The sequence below is a fragment of the Hyperoodon ampullatus genome, assembly GCF_949752795.1.
Source record: "Hyperoodon ampullatus genome assembly, chromosome: 9".
Taxonomy (NCBI): Eukaryota; Metazoa; Chordata; class Mammalia; order Artiodactyla; family Ziphiidae; genus Hyperoodon; species Hyperoodon ampullatus.
Window position 1 is genome coordinate 67,638,255 of NC_136922.1, and position 18,975 is coordinate 67,657,229.

The window sequence follows — 18,975 nt, forward strand, 5'->3', positions numbered from 1 at the left end:
AAAAATCAACAGCATTTCCTTAATATCATTAAACACTGTAAGTGTCCAGGTTTCCTTAAGTGTCTTATGTTTTTGCAGTTTGTTTGAATCAGCATCTAGACAGGGTCCACAGGACCATGTCTTCCTAATGTTCTTCATGGACCAACTGGAGATAAAGAATCCATCTTGATTTATGGATGAACAAACAGTTAAGATACACGTTTATTATTATGATCAGCAGATAGTATTAAAAAAGTTATATTGATTGTATGAATTTGGTTAGTTTTGCGGATGATAAGTTCTTTAAAAGAGCAATTGGATTTAGTCAAAAGATAGTTTATAGCAAAGTAGTTAAGAGTCCAGGCTCTGGAGCCTGGTTCTGAATCTTGGCTTGCCACTGTTTGTTTGTTTTTTTAAATTTTTGTCCATGTTGGGTCTTTTCTTGCTGCACGCTGGCTTTCTCTAGTTGCAGCCAGTGGTAGCTTCTCTTGTTGCAGAGCACAGGCTCTAGGCACACGGGCTTAGTAGTTGTGGCTCGTGGGCTCAGTAGTTGTGGTTCGTGGGCTTAGTTGCTCTGCGGCATATGGGATCTTCCTGGACCAGGGCTTGAACCCGTGTCCCCTGCATTGGCAGATGAATTTTTGACCACTGCGCCACCAGGGAAGTCCCTGCCTTGACACTTTTTAACTGTGTGACCTGTGGCTTGTTATTTAACCCCTGCCTGAGTTTCTTCATCTGTAAAACAGTAGTAAAAACAGAATTTTAACAAATCATAGTTTGAAGATGAAATGAGTTAGTGCGTGCCGACACTGAAAGTACTTTATATTAAGTCCTGTATAAGCATTAGTGATTGTTGTAATTGTTGTTAGGTGGATTTAAAACCATCAACTTACTACTCATGATATCAGTATTAGCCTCTTAGTGTGAAGATCTGCTCACGAGTGATGGTCATCCCACTCCAAGACTAGCACAGAGAAACCCAGAGCTAGGTGTGCCAAGTCAGAGCTTTCTATGTAGGAACCTTAAAAGAGAAAAAGCTACAATTAAAATACATAAAGCATCTTTTCTTGTGATATAAATAGACATACATGCTATCACTGTTTTAGATAGAGTTTCTCTAATTTTCCAGAACTAAGCGAAATCTCTATGATGACCTGGGAAAGAATGCTGCTACAGCATTTTGAAAATAATAAGTTAATTATTATTGAGTCTACTTTGTTTAAGAAGGCAAGAAAATCAGTAGTATCTCCTAGAAAAAATTTCTGTCAGAAATAGTTTGAGGGATATGGGGCAGAAATTGCTTTAGGACTATATGCTTCAGTTATCTTAGATTCATCCATGTGGAATACCTTCCTGATTATGTTAGTAATTGCAGTGTTTTATTTTTTTTAATGCCTCTGTTATTTGAAGAAGGAAGTGTGATATTTGAAGGAATGTACCTTATAAATAAAAGATCCCTTAAATTCCTGTCACACTTTTATAAGGAAGGGAGACTTACATTTATTGAGCTGTTGAGTTTATGTATTTTAGATACATCATTTCTTTACATTAATAGTCTTTGGTGTTTATTAGTTTTATTTTACAGATTAGGGAACTTTTTTGCTTATCTACTTTAATATGTTTTAATCTTGAAATTTTTGAATCTAATGTAGCAAAAGAACACTTGTGTATATTTGAATGGCAAAACCACATTCTTCTGTGACCGATTACTCATAGTAACCGAAGATATACGGACTCATAAGTATTCTAACTGACCAGAATGGAATGTGGGCGTGTCCATGAATGAATATAGTTAGTCTAGTTTTGTATCTTGGGAGTGATATATTTTATTGTGGGGGAAATTATCAGACATATATGAATTTGTGTAATACTATCACTTTTGAGTTTGTTGAAGACTTTTATTTAAAGGGTGAAGGTCTTGTGTTTTGGAAGGCATTTGGCTCATAAATTACTGTTTCAGTGACATAGCATTTAGGTTTAGTGTTACTTCTTTCAATGAGAAATCATTCCTAAGTAGAGAGCTGTGCCTTCTTCCAAATTTAGCTCATGCTTCTTTTGCATACTCAGAAGGATTAAAAAAATTATTATTCTGTTTTAATTAAGCAACTAAAAAGGTCAGATGGAGTTTAATTCCTTAGTCTGCACTAACTGCTATATCTGTGTTTGCAGGGCAGTCTGTAAACTCCAGCCAGTAATCTGCATGCCTCCTTTGGTTGTGTTCATTTGAAAGAGAATGAATTGTTTTACAGGGTCTTGTGTTTGCTATACTACACTGATTCGAATTAGGAGCACACATTGGGGTTAGAAAAGAGTAGTATTCACGATTCTATGGAATGGCTAAGATTTAAACTTAAAACTATTTTATTATATATTGATATTTAATTAAATAAAACATAAGATTATTTAGGCTTATTTATTTTCCTCTTAGGAAGTGTCTTATGTCTTCAAAGGACTATTATGCCAGTTATCTCATGCCATCACCCCAAATCTTAGTGGTTGTATTAGTTTTGCTGCTACAACAAATTATTACAAATTTACTGGCTTAACATCACACATATTAATTATCTTCTGTAGGTCAGAAGTCTGATAGGTTTTGCTGGGTTCAAATCAAAGTGTTAACAGGATTGTGTTCCTTTTGGACGCTCTAGGGAGAATCTGTTTCCTCGCCTTTTCCAGCTGATAGAGGCCGCCTGCGTTTTTTGGCCCGTGGCCAAAAAATGTCCATCACTCTGACCTCTGCTTCCCTTGTCACATCTTCTCTGACTCTGAGCTTCTGGGCCTCTCTTCCCTCATAAGGACAATTGCCCTTTTGAGGCCCACCCAGAAAATCCAGGATAATCTCTCCATCTCAAGGTCATTCATTTAATCACGTCAGCAAAGTCTCTTTTGCCATGTAAGGTAACATATTCACAGGTTCTTGGGATTAGGACAATGAACAACTTTGGGGGACCATTACTCTGCCTACCATAGTGGTTACAACAACCACCACGTTATTTTCCCTGATTCAATGGCTTAGCATTTGGGCTCAGCTGGGCTGGACTTCTGGTGTCCCCTGCAGTCGTATAGGAGTCTGCTGTGATATACAAATTATCTGGGACTGGATGGTCTAAAATAACCTTCCTCTCAGGTCTGGTGGTTGATGCTGGCTGTCAGCTGGGCCGTGTGTCTAGCAGGCTTAACCTGGGCTTCTTCTTGTGGAGGCAGTGTTCCAAGAGAGTGAGAGGAGAAACTGCAAGACCTCTTGAGGCCTGGGACTGGAAGTCACATACACAGTATCACTTCTGCTGCGTTTTAATGGTCAAAGTGAATCATAAGGCCATCCCAATTCAAGTAGCTTTTGATGGTAGCAGAAAAAAATTTGTGGCCATTTAAAATCTCATACAACTAACTTAACACATTTTATTCCCCCTTTAATGTTCATATTACGTCTGTAATTAAATTTTGACATGGGGGTGTTCATTTGGTGAATCTTGACTTAATTACTTAGCATTTCACTTTTGAAATGTATTTAACTGTTATCGTACATGATGGCAATTAGTGATTTTAGAAGATACCTGAAGTGTTCTGAACCTTTGACGAAACTTGTGTTTTAACGCTCTGATATACATAGAAACTGCTTGAACGAACCCGTGCCAGACGCGAGAATCTTCAGAGGAAAATGGCTGAGCGGCCCACCCCAGCAGCAAGGTCTGCGATTCACGCCAAGCGAGTCAGGGAGCCGCTTTCAGAAGCAAGTAACCAGCAGCCCCTGTCTGATGGTGAAGGTAAAAGGCTTTGTGGGGAAAAGTAAACTTGGCATTTTTTAAAAGGAGATAAGCGCCAAGCATTTTATTGTTCATGCAGAAGAACCAAGGTCTTTGGGAGACAGATGGAATAGCCTCTGGGAGAAAGATCAGCCTTTTGATGGGTTTATGCAATCAAATATTGAGTACTATGTACTTGAAAACTAGTGGTTGGAACTGTGTTTTGATGCTTACATGGAAAGGTTTACTGTTATAAGTAATGTAAACTCGAACAATTCTTTACTTCCAGATAGTGAAGCATGTTAAATAGGAACACATCCAAAAAATGATTAGATAAGTTCGTTGAAAATATACCCTTAAATGAATTGCAGAAGACTGGAATTTTTCATGCTGTACATTTAATTAGATTCATGTTTATGAGGGCAATCATAACTTCCCACTAATCATACTTCGGTTACTACCAGAACAAGAGCACTTGGTTAGACAGCCAATGAAACTGACCTCTTATGGAATTTACATTCCTACCTTTTAAAGTATTAGTTTTCCAGGAGATATATTAAAACTCATTCTTGGGTAACAATTATATGCCTTGTGTTTGAATAGCTCCTTTTTCTTTTAGGAATTTTAAATTTATTTTATAGGTGTTCGTGGAAGTTTAAAATGTAAAATATTGCTAAACACTTGTGCCAGTGAATTTGTTTGGTATTGACCAGATAATTCAGTCATTTTTTGGTTCTCTGCCTCCTAAACCTCAAGCCAGGTGCCCTTCTACCCTTGCTTACTATTGTTCATGAAAGATTGTTTTTAAAAGCAGAAAGCTTGTATCTACCCTTAGCTCAGCTATGTCACTTTAAGCAGGTAACTTGATTTCTCTGGACCTGATTTTTCTTATTTAAAAATGTGGTGATTGGGCTGTATGATCTTTAAAATCCCTTAGAATATTTGTTTATTCTGTGTGTGTGCACTTTTTATTTCCTAGTGTCTTAAGACCACATAGAATATTATGCATATCTCTTGAGGATGTTATTTGAAGATTTTTTTCATTAAGGTTTTTTAAACCATAAATTATATGTTTGTTTAAAGAGAAATCTCTTATATCAGATTTCTAAGTTACCGTAAGAAAGTAGAATTTTACGTATTTCTTGTGAGTAAAATCATTTAAAGGAACAGAGAGACAGTGTTTTATTAATTTGTACCTACTGTAAGTTTTTCATGCTGTGAGGAATTACAGAATTTTTATTTATTTTTTTTTTGTCCTTTTTAATCTAGAGAAATCTTGCACAAAACCATCACCATCAAAAAAACGCTGTTCTGACAACACTGAAGTAGAAGTTTCTAACTTGGAAAATGAAAAACCGGTTGCATCAGCTTCTGCAAAACCTTGTTCTCCAAGTCCTATGTCTCCTCAGGCGCAGCCACAAGCACCACAAATGCCAGCTGGTGTCAGTGATTCCGTGGCCACCCCGGCATCGCTGCTGGGAGTGAGGAGAGGGCTAAACTCAAGATTGGAAGGAACTGCAGCCTCCTCAGTCAGAACACGAATGCAAAAGCTGGCTGAGCAGCGACGTCACTGGGATAATGATGATATGACAGGTATAAACTATGTGAATGGTGTGATTCTTAAATCTGTGTCAGTACGATTCAACTTGGTATGTTGAAAATTTTATGTATCAGTTAACACATGAAAGGTAAATGCTTTTGATCTATATCCTGAGTATCCATTGCTTGCAAATGGTTTGTATATCAGTGTATATTTATCAGTTGGTTGTGTTCTCATCGAAGTAGATGATGATGAGGTTCTTAGACTGGTTCACAGAACCCTGATCTTGTAGCGGAACCATCTTATATTTGCAATAAAAACAGGAGAGAATAAACTATACTCTTGGCATTATCAGCATTCCTGCCCTTCAGCTCTGTATTCAAGAAATCCTATTTCGTGGATTCACTAATTAAATAAACTTGAGTGACTAAGGTATGCAATGCTGTTCAATAGGGGAGAAAGAAAACTTCAGAAAACATTTCTCAAGCACCTGCAAAGCATGTTTTCATGCTAAGATGCCAGAGACAGATAAAGTGACCTGACCTTTGCCTTTCATGGGTCCATAATCTGATGGAGAGCTTACTCCTACCTCGTTACAAAAAAAGCCTTGGGATGACTTACAAAAATACCTATATTAAAAATGGGAAAAATGAAGAAATCAAGGTGAAGAGAAGGAAAAACAAAGTGAAGGGTAAAGTTACTTTATTAAATACAGGCCTTAAGGTTCTCCTCACTTGCTAGAGATGGTTCTGAACTTGCTAGCAGCCAATGCAGAGAGGTGAAATGCTATCAATTACATGACTAATGTTTATTTAAAAACAAAAAACAAAAAACAAAAAAACAGAGCCATGGTTGGCACTAAGACCTAAGAGAACTTTCTTCCCTGGGTCCTAAAGATAACTGTGGGAGCTAGTGAAGGTGTAAGATTTCTCAAGGTAGGCAGATAGCTGGCTCCAGGCTCAGTTCAGTAAATGCAGTTCTAAAGTGAGCCAACACAGTGCAGGTAGACAGCTCGGTGATGACTGGGCCTTACCCGAGGAAGCGTTCCTCAAGCTTTGGCTTTCAGCCCAGCTCCTATGTATCAGAATCATTCAGACCACTGGATTGGAATCTCAGGAGTGCGGTGGAACCCTGAAATTTGCTTTTTATCCCTTCCCTCCTTCCTTCCTTCCTCCCTCCCTCCCTCCCTCCCTCTCTCCCTCTCTCTCTCCCTTCCTTTCTTCCTTCCTTCCTTCCTTCCTTTCTCTTTTTTTAAAGCTCTGTAGGTAATTCTGACACATAGCCAGAATTAAGACCAAGTGATCTGAGGAAATGGATGGGCTACATATATTGCAGGCAGTCTTCCATAAATATCAATTCTTTTAACTGAAATTTTGATAAGTATTGGATAGAAAAACATTTAAGATGATCCCTTCTAGCAGTGATGATAATCTCAAGAGCAAACACTTACTGTGTGAAATGCTAGGCATTCTAAATATTTCAAAATTCTAATGTAATATAGCATTTAATTCTTACAACAATCTTATGACATACATACTACTTTTTCTTCATGTTGTAGAAGAGAAGACTGGGTTCAGAGAGACTAAGTCACCTGCCCACAGTCAGTAGCAGCTAAAATTCAAACCCCAGTTGTCTGACTAGGGCTCAACTTTTATGACCTGCCTGATGTTTTGGGGTGTGTTAACAGGGTGCTGATAGTCCACGTTGTAAATTATAACTATTTATTTTAGTAGTGGGTGGGGTTAACCATGCTTCTTTATAATGTCTGAGGAGGCTAACCAGTAAATGTGCCTGAATAGAAGAATGTTCCATTTCTGTTTTGTAGGAAATATCTATGGGCAGAGGACTGGAGATTTTCCTTTTAAAAAAAAAGAAAGAGTGTTGTGATTTAGGGCATGATCAAGAATACAACCAAGGCCCTAAACATTCTAGAGAAGGAAGCTTTGCAGCAGTGATTTCTAACATGTTGAAAGCAAATGTTAACAAATGTCCACCTCGACCTTGAAAATAAATCTCATTAAGGCATCATAGCCTGTCTAATTTTAAGCATTGAAACTTATGAATAAAGTGTTTGTGATGAATGATTTAGTGAGTACTATACAGGACTGTGGGTATAGCCAATTAAAGGTTTGAGGGATTATTCTAAAATATAATTTATCTGAAGGCTTTCTTTCAGAATAGTTAGAGGAGCTAGAGGTCTATTAAGCCCATTCCTAAAACATAACAGTAAAACTGTCATCTACTTAGAGGACAGTGCTTATTCTAAAGAAAATGATGAAGGTATGCAGAAAGGTATTGTAGGGAGGGTGGTGGTCAGGAAATCTTTTCTGGAGGAGGCAGAGATAATTAACCTGGACTTTGAGGGGCAGCTGGCTTCAGACAGTGGAGATATTCTAGGCAAAAACAACAGAACGGATGAAAAGCACAGAGGTACCGTGAGCACACTGTGTATATAAAGAGTAGGTATTCTGGTATATAGTTCATGTGGTAGAAAAGCAAGAGATAAATCTGAAGAAAGCAGCAAGGTCCAGAGCATTTGGAATTTAACCAGGAGGTGATGGAGAGGAACTGAGAGAGTTTAAGCAGGCAAATGTTTTAGAAAGATCACTCTGGCATCGGAATATAGGAGGGATTGACGAGGGCAGAGATTCCAAGCAGGAACACCAGTTAGAAGGCCAATGCTGTAATTCAGGCATAATGATGAAGGCCTGTGAAAGTGAAGAGGAGACTGGATATGAGATTTAGGAGATAGAATCTGTGGGACTTAATGACTGGGTGGTGGATGGTAAGGGAGAAGGGAGGAAGAGGCATGATAAGGAGGAATGTGTTGGGGGCAGTTTCAACTTCAGATATATTATTTGGGGTGTCCGTGGGATAGTCAAATGGAGGTAGCTGGTAGTTAGAAGGAGACCACGAAGGACAGGCCGCAAAGACAGAACTAATAGAGGATGATGTCACGTGGAAATACAAGGCCCGCAAAGTGTGTGGGCATCTGGTGAAAATAGCAAAAGCAACTTCAGGGCAGTGGTGTAGGCAGAAGGCAGGTTGAAGGGAGTTGAGTGGTGAGTGAATATAGTGCAGGGAAAGAGGGACATTACCTAAAAGGGCATATACATTGATGAGAGGATGTTTGGTTTTAGCTTTAAGATGAGAGAGACTTGAGCATATTTATGTGTAGGAAAAAAAGTTTGTAGAAAGGAAGAAGGGGTTATTTGGAGCAAGATCCCTGAGGAGGTTTTGGAGGAGTAGAACTGAGAATTCAGGCAGAATTATAAGCCTTGGACAGCAGGAGGACTATCTGTTCCATTGACTGAATTTCTGGAATAGAAAGTGCCATGAACTTTGACTGCCTATATACTCTTTATGCATACAGGCCTTCGTAAGTTAAGTATTGCTTATTTGAGATTTATCTCCAAATGAAGTAACTGTGCAGAAAAACATATTCGTCTAACCCTGTGCTATCCAATACCATAACCGCTAGCAATATGTAGCTTTTAAACTTAAATTAATTAAAATGAAATGAAGTTTCTTATTGCTCTTACCACAATTCAAATGCTCACTAGCCATATGTGGCTAGTTGTTACTGTATTAGACACCATGGATACAGAACATCTCCATCATTGCAGAAAGTTCTGTTGTACAGCACTGGTCTAATACATTTTTAAAATAAATATGTTGAATATGTAATCTTAAGTTGTGCAGTGTTATAACATCCTAAATTAATCCTAAAAATATAACCTAAATCTATGGTGTCTTATAGATTCATAATCCATCAAATAATTGAAAAAAATAGGTGTAACAAAGTGTTCTTTTTTTTTCTTTTTTTAAATTTGGATTAAGTATCTGATTTGAAAATATATTGTCAAATTTAAACAGTTTGGTAGTTTCATGCATATGAGAAAAGCTTTTCTTTTTGAGTGATCCCTTTATTACACACATATATAACTCATGAACTTTAACTTCTAAAACATTTTCAGATGATATACACGAAAGCTCACCCATCTCAGCAATGCCATCAGAGGCTACCTCCCCTCCCAAACCATCCCTTTCAGATGCCTCAGCAACTCCAGTTGGGAGAAAGGGCCGTCTAGCCAACCTTGCTGCAACTATTTGCTCCTGGGAAGATGATGTGAAAAACTCATCTGCAAAGCAAAACAGTGTACAAGAACAGCCTGGTACCACTTGTTTATCCAAATTTTCCTCTGCAAGTGGAGCATCTGCTAGGATCAATAGCAGCAGTGTTAAGAAGGAAGCTACATGCTGTTCCCAAAGGGATGGCGATGCCTCTTTGAATAAAGCCTCATCCTCGAGTGCTGTGGATGCATCTTTGATTAATGTTGCAATTTCCAGCTCTGGGGTAAGTATATATAATTTTGGTCTTTGGAAAACTTTTTTTGTTGTTGTTATGAGTAATAATTTATATATATGTGTAGATATGCATTTTATAACTTATATATAGGATGTTTATATGTATTTTTAGAGTATTTCATAGAAAGTAAAAATCATAAATTTGGTATTCTGTCCCAAGATAAATGAGCAATTGACAACTAAATTACACTAATTTAATGTAACTCCAAAGTATATACTATGGAATGGTGGAACCTCTTCTTAGTCATCAGGGAGAGCCTGAAAATTACTTTCTCTATTAGAATGCTCTATGTATGTGTATAAATACAAGAAAGACATCAAATATCTCTGGAAACTAGTAGCAGTAGTTACCTCTAGAAGGCAACTGTCAAGGGTGGGCATGATACCTTTACTGTATATCGTTTTGAAATGTTTGAAAGATTACCTTGCCCATGTGATATCTCAACGGTTTTTTAAAAAAAATATGAAAAAACCAAAACAGAGAAAAATGTTGTGTTTCTGAGCATTATCTTTAAGTGTAGAGCCAGGTTTTGGAATTAGACAGACCTGCATTCAATCCCAGCCCTTCCACATAATTAGAAGTGTGGCTTTGGAGAGTTACTTAATCTTGCAAAACTTTATTTTTCCATTTGTAAATTGGGAAAGAAAGGGTTTGGGAGGATTAAATGAGATAATGTGCATAAAGCACTTAGTATGGTGCTTGGCACATAGTAAGTACTTAATAACTTATAGTTCACCTTCAAGTACATGATACAATTTTGTCAAGTTAATATTGATTTAATTAAAATGCAAATATATAGGTAATTTGACCTAATACAGTTAACATTTATAAAGGTACTAGTGTGATAATATAAAAGAAATTGTTTTTTAAAATAGTGAGTGAGGGCCTCCCTGGTGGCGCAGTGGTTGAGAGTCCGCCTGCCGATGCAGGGGATACGGGTTCGTGCCCCGGTCTGGGAGGATCCCATATGCCGCGGAGCGGCTGGGCCCGTGAGCCATGGCTGCTGAGCCTGCGCATCCGGAGCCTGTGCTCCGCAACGGGAGAGGCCACAACAGTGAGAGGCCCGCATACCACAAAAAAAAAAAAAAAAATAAAAAAAAAAAAAAAAAAAAATAAAATAAAATAAAATAGTGAGTGACCCTATCCCTCGTAGTAAATTACCCATCAGTATATTATGCAGACTAAACTACATATTATAATTTGAATAATGGCATTTTCTAAGTTAATTTTTTTCAAACCTTTCAAATTGGTTTGATCTATTAGAGAGTAAGAAACTTTTTTTCATGAGTTTACATAAAGGCTACCAAGCATATAGGATTTGAGTTGTTTTTTTATAGGATTTGAGTGCTTTTTATAGAACTACCTTTAGATATTGTGAATGTTGTTATTTACCCTAAGTATTATCATGTTTCAGAAAGCTACTTCTTCCCCAGTGAAATTTTCTACTACATCCATCACCAGCGCTAAAAATTGTAAGGTACAAAATCCTGAACTACTTCAAAAAACCTCTGTTAGTCCTCTTAAAACAGAGGTGTCAAAATCAACTGAGAGGTCAACTCTATCCCGGACAGTTCGGCCCAAGGAAGAATTAAACAGAGAAATTTGTCTGCAATCTCAACCTAAGGACAAATCTACAACACCAGGTAACATATTTTTTAAAAAATCTAAAGTACTGCTGACTATTTTCAGTGTGTCTGTTCTTAGCATTTTAAATATCCAATTGTTCATGGTACAGTGTTGGTTTGCCAGGGCAAATGCCTGAACGTATCAAGTGAGACTTATTCAAAGTCAGCTTTAATTGATTGAATGAATGTTCATTAATGTAGACTAGCCCAGTTACTGGTCAAAGTGTTTAACTTGTCACATTTTAACAGTTTAAACATGCTTTTTTCTAGAATGACCATGCTAGATACTTTCTTCTATACTTTTTGATGCAGACAAAGCATATACAACTGGAAATCACATTTTAAGGATATAATGGAGAAGTGTTCTTATAACCAAGCATGCAAAGCAGTGCTTCTCAAACTTCACTATGAAAGCACCCATAGTAGCAAAGGGAAGGGAATATGTATACAAATGACTCCACTCCCATTTAATTTATATGTGTTTATATTGTATGTGAATGTATACACATGAAAATTCAATTTTACTATGGTAAACTGATGCTTCAGGAAGTCCATATTTATCTTGTGGTGACTTATACCTTCTGGTACACCCCCGCATGCTATTGGTTGAGAAACATAGGACTAAAAAATTATGGTCCAAATATAGGGTAATATAGTGTACTTTGAGCTATATTCTTTTTCATTAGAATTGCTTTCAGAAAGACTGTTAATTCTACATTTTAACTTCTTAAAAATACAATCTCTCCAGAAATAATAGTTCATCATAAAAGAGACGTAGTCAGAGAGATGAGAGTGGGGAATCCATTAGTTATGGGGTAAGTAGAAACCAGCAGTCAGTTTCCAGATGAGCCAAAATGAGAATTGGAAACAATAGCAAAATCCCCATGTGAAATTGGACTATGACTCCCAATTTTCTAAAGACTTATGGCATAGATAAAACGACATAAGGGGCATTTTTGGGAATTCCCTGGTGGTATAGTGGTTAGGACTCGGTGCTTTCACTGCTGATCGTGGATCTAATTCTGCCCTTCACCTGTTTTTGCAAATAAAGTTCTGTTGGAACACAGCCATGCCCATTTACTGTCTGTGGCTGCTTTCATGCTTCAATGCAGAGTTGAGTAGTTGTGACAATGGCCATATGGCCTGCAAAGCCCCAAATATTTACTCTTTGGCTATTTATGGGAAAATGTTTGCCAGTTAATGATATAGGTAACCTCCTTTTATGTGGTGCAACACTAGCATTCTTATAATGGAGGTGGTATATATCCCATTTGTTCTATTTTAAATGGATCTCATACTACTTTAAATGAGTACTGTTTTAAGACTTTATAAAATCAAGACATCCTTTGATAAAGTAAATTATCCCTAATTATTATTTTTGAAAGAGAAAAAGGATTTAATCACTGGATTTTCATGTTAGACTTCCTAAAAGCAAGAAAATAAATTGGGCTGTAGAAATATTAGTAGCTGGGTTATCATGGCCAGGATACTTGGTTGTTAGGGTATATTATTAATGCACATACAGTCAATTTCCAATCATCTAGGTTCTGATTATTTAGTTTAAGGGTTTTCTAATCCCTACTGTCCTCTTACTCTACTTTTTAAAAAGTCTTCTTCTTGTTTTTTTTAAAGAATTAACTCCTATAAAACAAATTTTAGGACATGGAATTAAATAGTGTGGTAAAAAATCTTTTTTTTAAAGTTTTTTTGTTTGTTTGTTTGTTTGTTTTTTTGCGGTACATGGGCCTCTCACTGTTGTGGCCTCTCCCATGGCAGAGCACAGGCTCCGGACGCGCAGGCTCAGTGGCCATTGCTCACGGGCCCAGCCACTCCACGGCATGTGGGATCTTCCCAGACTGGGGCACGAGCCCGCGTCCCCTGCATCGGCAGGCAGACCCTTAACCACTGTGCCACCAGGGAAGCCCTTTTCTAAGTTTTTTGAACTATTTTCTTTCTGTTTACTTTCTGAATGAATATTTCTGGTAGAATCAAAGCATTTTGGAGCTGAACTGGATTTAGAACTTTTCCCATAGAAATCGTAATTGTTACTTATTCTAAACAGCCTCCCTAAAATATGTGCATTATCTTTAGGAGGAGCAGGAATTAAGCCTTTCCTGGAACGCTTTGGAGAGCGTTGTCAAGAGCACAGCAAAGAAAGTCCAGCTCGTAGCACACCCCATAGAACTCCCATTATCACTCCAAATACAAAGGCCATACAAGAAAGATTATTCAAGCAAAACTCATCTTCATCTACTACTCATTTAGCACAACAGCTCAAGCAGGTATGGCTTACTGCTTTTAACATTATTCATTACATGGTCTGAGCATAGAACCTAGAAGTCAAACTGTGAATTCTGACTCCAGTCTTTTTGACTGGAGATAAATAGCATCTTGATTCTCTGTATCACTTATTTCAAATTAGACATATTATTGTCCTATATTCTGTGTGTATTGTGAATTTTTTAATCTGAAAACTGAGGACAAGGTTAGTAGAATTTGAATATTATTAAACATACTTTTGGCTCTTGTGTAAAATAGAACTTTTGATGATTTCAGGAACGTCAAAAAGAACTAGCATGTCTTCGTGGCCGATTTGACAAGGGCAATTTATGGAGTGCAGAAAAAGGCGAAAACTCAAGAAGCAAACAACTAGAAACCAAACAGGTAATGTAAACAAGAAATGTAAAAGTGAACTTGTTACCAAAGTAACAAGGGATTTAACTTGTGGTTCTGTATTGTAAAATAATTCTTTATATACTATCTCGTTCCAATTAACTATACAGCTTTCCATTCATAAACTCCTTAAATGTTCATACCAAGTTTGCTTTTCTCTTGTGATATTTTGCCATTTAATGGAACTTTTAACCATGTTTACTGATGACCTACTTAAAATCAAATTTAAGAGGTATTCTCATCATTCAATTGATTTCAGATTCCTTTTAACATTCTATTTAGATGCTGGTTTTCAAATGTTTCTCAGAATCTACTTTTCTCATTAATGATTATATATCTCTCCCCAAATACCATACTTTTAGACTATCTGTAATTCTTTCAGTCACCAAATACCTCCCAGATTTCTCTTTACTCATATTACTTCTGGTCAAATTTCATTGATAAGCCTTCAACAAAATCCCTACTGTGTTAAACTATCTTCTGTTTCATCTACATGCCTACTGTGTACAAAATACTGTGTTAGGAGATATACATATGTGTGTATATATATATATATATATATACACACACACATTTTACTTTCAGTTTTATTGAGATATAATTGACATACAGCACTGTAAATGTTTAATGATTTGACTTACATACATTATGAAATGATTACCACAATAAGTTTAGTGAACCTCCATCATCTCATAGATAAAAAATTAAAGAAATAGAAAAAAACATATTTTCCTTGTGATGTGAACTCTTAGGATTTACTCTTATAACATACAGCAGTGTTAATTATGTTAATCAGGTTGTACATTATATCTCTAGTACTTATTCATCTCATAACTGGAAGTTTATACCTTTTGACCACTTTCATCCAATTCCCCCTTCCGCTACCCCCTCCTTTGGTAACCACAAAGATGATCATTTTTTCCATGAATTAGTTTGTTTGTTTTTGAAGTATAATTGACCTACACCACTATGTTAGTTCTTGTTGCACAGTACAGTGATTCGATGTTTCTATACATTACAAAATGATCACTACAATAAGTCTAGTTACCATCTGTCACCATACGAAGATATTACATTATTATTGACTGTATTCCCAGTGCTGTACCTTTCATCCCTGTGATTCATTTATTTTAGAGCTGGAAGTTTGTACCTCTTAATTTTCCTGTGTTAGGATATATTTTTAAGCTAAAAATAATAGAACTATATTTAACATGGGTACCAGTAGAAATAGAATAATACATTTATCCTTTGTTCTTTGAGAAGGATCTATTTGATTTTGTTTTTTTTTATCAGTTCCCTTGCTTAACAAATCATGTTTCTCAAGGTCCTGATCTCACCATTTTTTTTGTCTCACTTGTCCTGGAACATCTCTTTCCCATCCTCATATCTAGCTTCAGTCAATCACAGAAATGCTGATAATGCTTGGCTATTCTGCCCTCATCTCTCTCCTGAACTCTAGTTGAGCTTTGGTTGGCTGGCAGAGCTTTCTATCCTTTGCTGGAATATCTTCCCCATGTAGCCCCTGTCTTCACTTAGTGCTTTACTCTATACTTCCACATCTAAAACAATCTGGCAGGACCTCCTCAGCTCCTTCCTCTTGTTACTATGTCTTCCCACCCGCTGGTCTCTAACACATGCACACGTAAGCACACACACATCCAGTGATACATTTTCTAAGTATGTCACCAAGCTTCCTTGTATATTTTCCTCTGCCATTGCCTTAATCATTAACATAGCTTTGTGTGAACACCCTGCTTTTAGTCTGGCTTCTCTCCAGTCTGTCTAACCCACTGCTGCTAGAAAAATATTTCTAAAAGGCAGATAGGCATGTATTCCCTTGCTTAAAATCCTGGAGAGCTCCACATAGCTAACATCAGAAAAATGTCTAAAGTACTTGGCTTGATATCTAGAATCATTCAGAAATCTGGCTTCTCTTCCCTGCTCCTCCACATGTGTGCTTCAGTCCTGCCATGCAGACTATTTGTAGTCTCTCAAATGTACCCATATTTTCAGATCTCTTTGTCTTTGCCTTGCTAGTCTCTCTGGATGAAATATCTCTGTGGTGAGTTCCTGCTTCATTAAGAATAGGTTACATTTTAATTCCCTCTGGAATTTTTTACTTGGCCTTTTCCCAGTCCCCCTCCTGCTTTCTTGGGCCCATGTCATCCTGTTTTTTGTTTTGCGGTATGTGGGCCTCTCACTGTTGTGGCCTCTCCTGTTGCGGAGCACAGGCTCCGGACACGCAGGCTCAGCGGCCATGGCTCACGGGCCCAGCCGCTCTGTGGCATGTGGGATCTTCCCAGACCGGGGCATGAACCCGTGTCCCCTGCATCAGCAGGCAGACTCTCAACCACTGCACCACCAGGGAAGCCCTGTCATCCTGTTTTTACCTCACTGGAATATTTATCTTCCTATAATTGTTTTAACTTTGTTTTTCACCACTGTCTATGAGAGCCTTATCCATCTCTGTCTATGTTCTCAGTGCTTGACTCACAGTAGGAACACAGTAAATTTGTCTTCTGAAGAAGGAATGAATGGGCTAATCCTTCCCATCAGCATAGAGCAAGCTATTATCTGTGATCTTAAAACAAAAACAACTCTTTTGATCTCCTATTCCCCTCCCTTTCTTTGCCTCCTTTTCATCCAGACTCTTCCAAAAGGGTGTCTCTCCTTGTATCTTCCAGTTTTTCTCTTCCCTTCTCTCTTGATCTCTCCACTCAGGCTTTCACCACTACCCATATCAAACTCACCAGTGATCTTCAGTAATCAGTTTTCAGGTGTTTAACTTGACCTATTATTAGCAGCATTGGACATTGTGAATCACTGTCTCCTGTTTGAAGCACCTTCTTCACTGGGTTGCTGGTAGGTCATAGTCTCATGGTTTTCCTTCTACATCTCTGGAAAATAAAAAGCAACCGTTCTTAAATGATTTTTTTGTTAAATGATTCCTGATAAACCTGTGGAATCCATCCCCAGACAGTTGCACATATACATGTAAAGAAAATTCTGAACACAATAATGGGGAGTTCGGGGGTCTCCCCACTTCAGAACTCATCTGTGGTACCCACAGAAAGAGCAGCCTAAAAGGTGGGAGGGAAAAGCAGTTGAGTATGGTGTAGCTGAAGTCAAGGGAAGAAAGAGCCTTTCAGAAGGGAGGAGTGGTTGGTATTGCCAAGTGTTTGTTGTCAGACGTAGGCTGGACTGAGACCACTGGGTTTTGAAATAAGGAGCTTGTTGTGACTTGGCAGAGCCTTTTAATGAAGTGGTGAGGGTAGAATGCAGGTAGTAGTGGGTGAAGAGCAGAGTCCAGGAGTATAGGCAGTCCTCAGAAGTTTGGTTCTAAAGGGAAGGGAACAAGGAGGTGGTGGCTAGAAAGAGATAAGGAAGTGGCGTGTGGTTTTTTTTGTTTGTTTGTTTGTTTTTTTTTGTGGTACGCGGGCCTCTCACTGCTGTGGCCTCTCCCATTGCGGAGCACAGGCTCCGGACGCGCAGGCTCAGCAGCCATGGCTCACGGGCCCAGCCGCTCCGTGGCATGTGGGGTCTTCCCGGACCGGGGCATGAACCCGTGTCCCCTGCATCGGCAGGCGGACTCTCAAGCACTGCGCCACCAGGGAAGCCCTAGAGTGTGGTTTTGCTTGTATTTGTTTTGTTCCTTCTGAGGAGACAGTTATTTTTTCCCAATATGTGGCTTTCACCTGAATTGGTTTATCTAAAACTGAACTCTGATGTGGATTTTCATTCTCTCTTGCCTACTGGTCTCTAAAAAAGGTTTTACATACTATGAATTACCAAGAATATGAACTAGTACCGAGGCCTTTTGTGTTCTAAACATGGCTGGACCCTTTCACATTCATTATCTGTTTTGTTCTGAGGAAGCTTGTATAGAACAATGACTCTTACTTGTTTCATTTAGTAACATGTAAAAAGACAAAATTTATAGTTTTGAGAGATAAAGTTTATCTCTTCATTTGCTTTTTGCAGGAAATTCACTGTCAGAACACTCCCCTCAGAAAACAAGTTGGTCCAAATACCCCATCACTTCCAGTAACAGAAAAGGTGACAGAAAATCAGACACCAGCAAAACCTTCTAGTATAGAACCTACAGGTAAGCGTTTTCTATTTCTACTTCACTTAAAATGTAGATTTCAGTCTACCATAGTTTTGGAAATTGGATTGGAAAGCAGAAATGCTGTTCTACTGTAAAAAGACAGATTCATTTCTTCATTTCCACTTACCTTTTCATTTCTAGCCATGCAATATCCTTCTTCCTTAGTTATCTTTCCAGAGTGAGAACGTATACACTTGATGAGAGTGTAAATTACTATAAGTACTTTTTGGAGAAAAATTCAGTAATATCTATTGAATCGTAAAGTGTGTGTGCTCTGCAAGTATTTCTGTAAGTTGAATTCTTAGAACTAGTGTGCACAGGTGTATGTACAAATATATTAATTGTAGCACCATTTGTAATAGTAATAAGATTTAAATGAGCTAAATGCACATCAGTAGAAGACTGTAAATAAATTGTGCTAAATCCATGTAATCAAGTATTATGTAGCTGCTTAAAATGAATAAAGTAGCTTTGTATGTAATGACATTTAATATATCATAGGCAGTTAAATTTAAAAAAAACAATAGTGGTAAAAAAACATATTACTGAAATTCGCCATCTTAACAATTTTTTTTTTGCGGTACGCGGGCCTCTCACTGTTGCGACCTCTCCCGTTGCGGAGCACAGGCTCCGGACGCACAGGCTCAGCGGCCATGGCTCACGGGCCTAGCCACTCCGCGGCATGTGGGATCTTCCCAGACCGGGGCACGAACCCGTGTCCCCTGCATTGGCAGGCGGACTCTCAACCACTGCGCCACCACGGAAGCCCCATCTTAACAATTTTTAAGTGTACGGTTCAGTTGTGTTAAGTATATTCACACTGTTGAGGAACAGATCTCTGGAACTTTCATTTGGCAAAACTGAAACTCTATACCCATTAAACAACAACTCCCCTTTTCCCTCTCCTGAGCCTCTGGTCACCAGCATTCTACATTCTG

General features: G+C 38.0%; 1 protein-coding gene across 3 annotated transcripts in view; it reads left to right on the top strand.

Moving 5' to 3' along the window:
* Positions 1-18,975, top strand: part of ANLN (anillin, actin binding protein) — a gene marked incomplete at both ends in the record, with an annotated part of 48,428 nt that overhangs the window by 2,558 nt on the left and 26,895 nt on the right. For all 3 annotated transcript variants that reach the window (XM_079711757.1, XM_079711758.1, XM_079711759.1), the window contains 7 exons: positions 3,590-3,743; positions 4,992-5,315; positions 9,240-9,619; positions 11,046-11,274; positions 13,348-13,538; positions 13,813-13,920; positions 17,911-18,034. In XM_079711757.1, the coding sequence (XP_079567883.1) occupies positions 3,590-3,743; positions 4,992-5,315; positions 9,240-9,619; positions 11,046-11,274; positions 13,348-13,538; positions 13,813-13,920; positions 17,911-18,034 (1,510 nt within the window). The remainder of the gene's footprint in view (positions 1-3,589; positions 3,744-4,991; positions 5,316-9,239; positions 9,620-11,045; positions 11,275-13,347; positions 13,539-13,812; positions 13,921-17,910; positions 18,035-18,975) is intronic.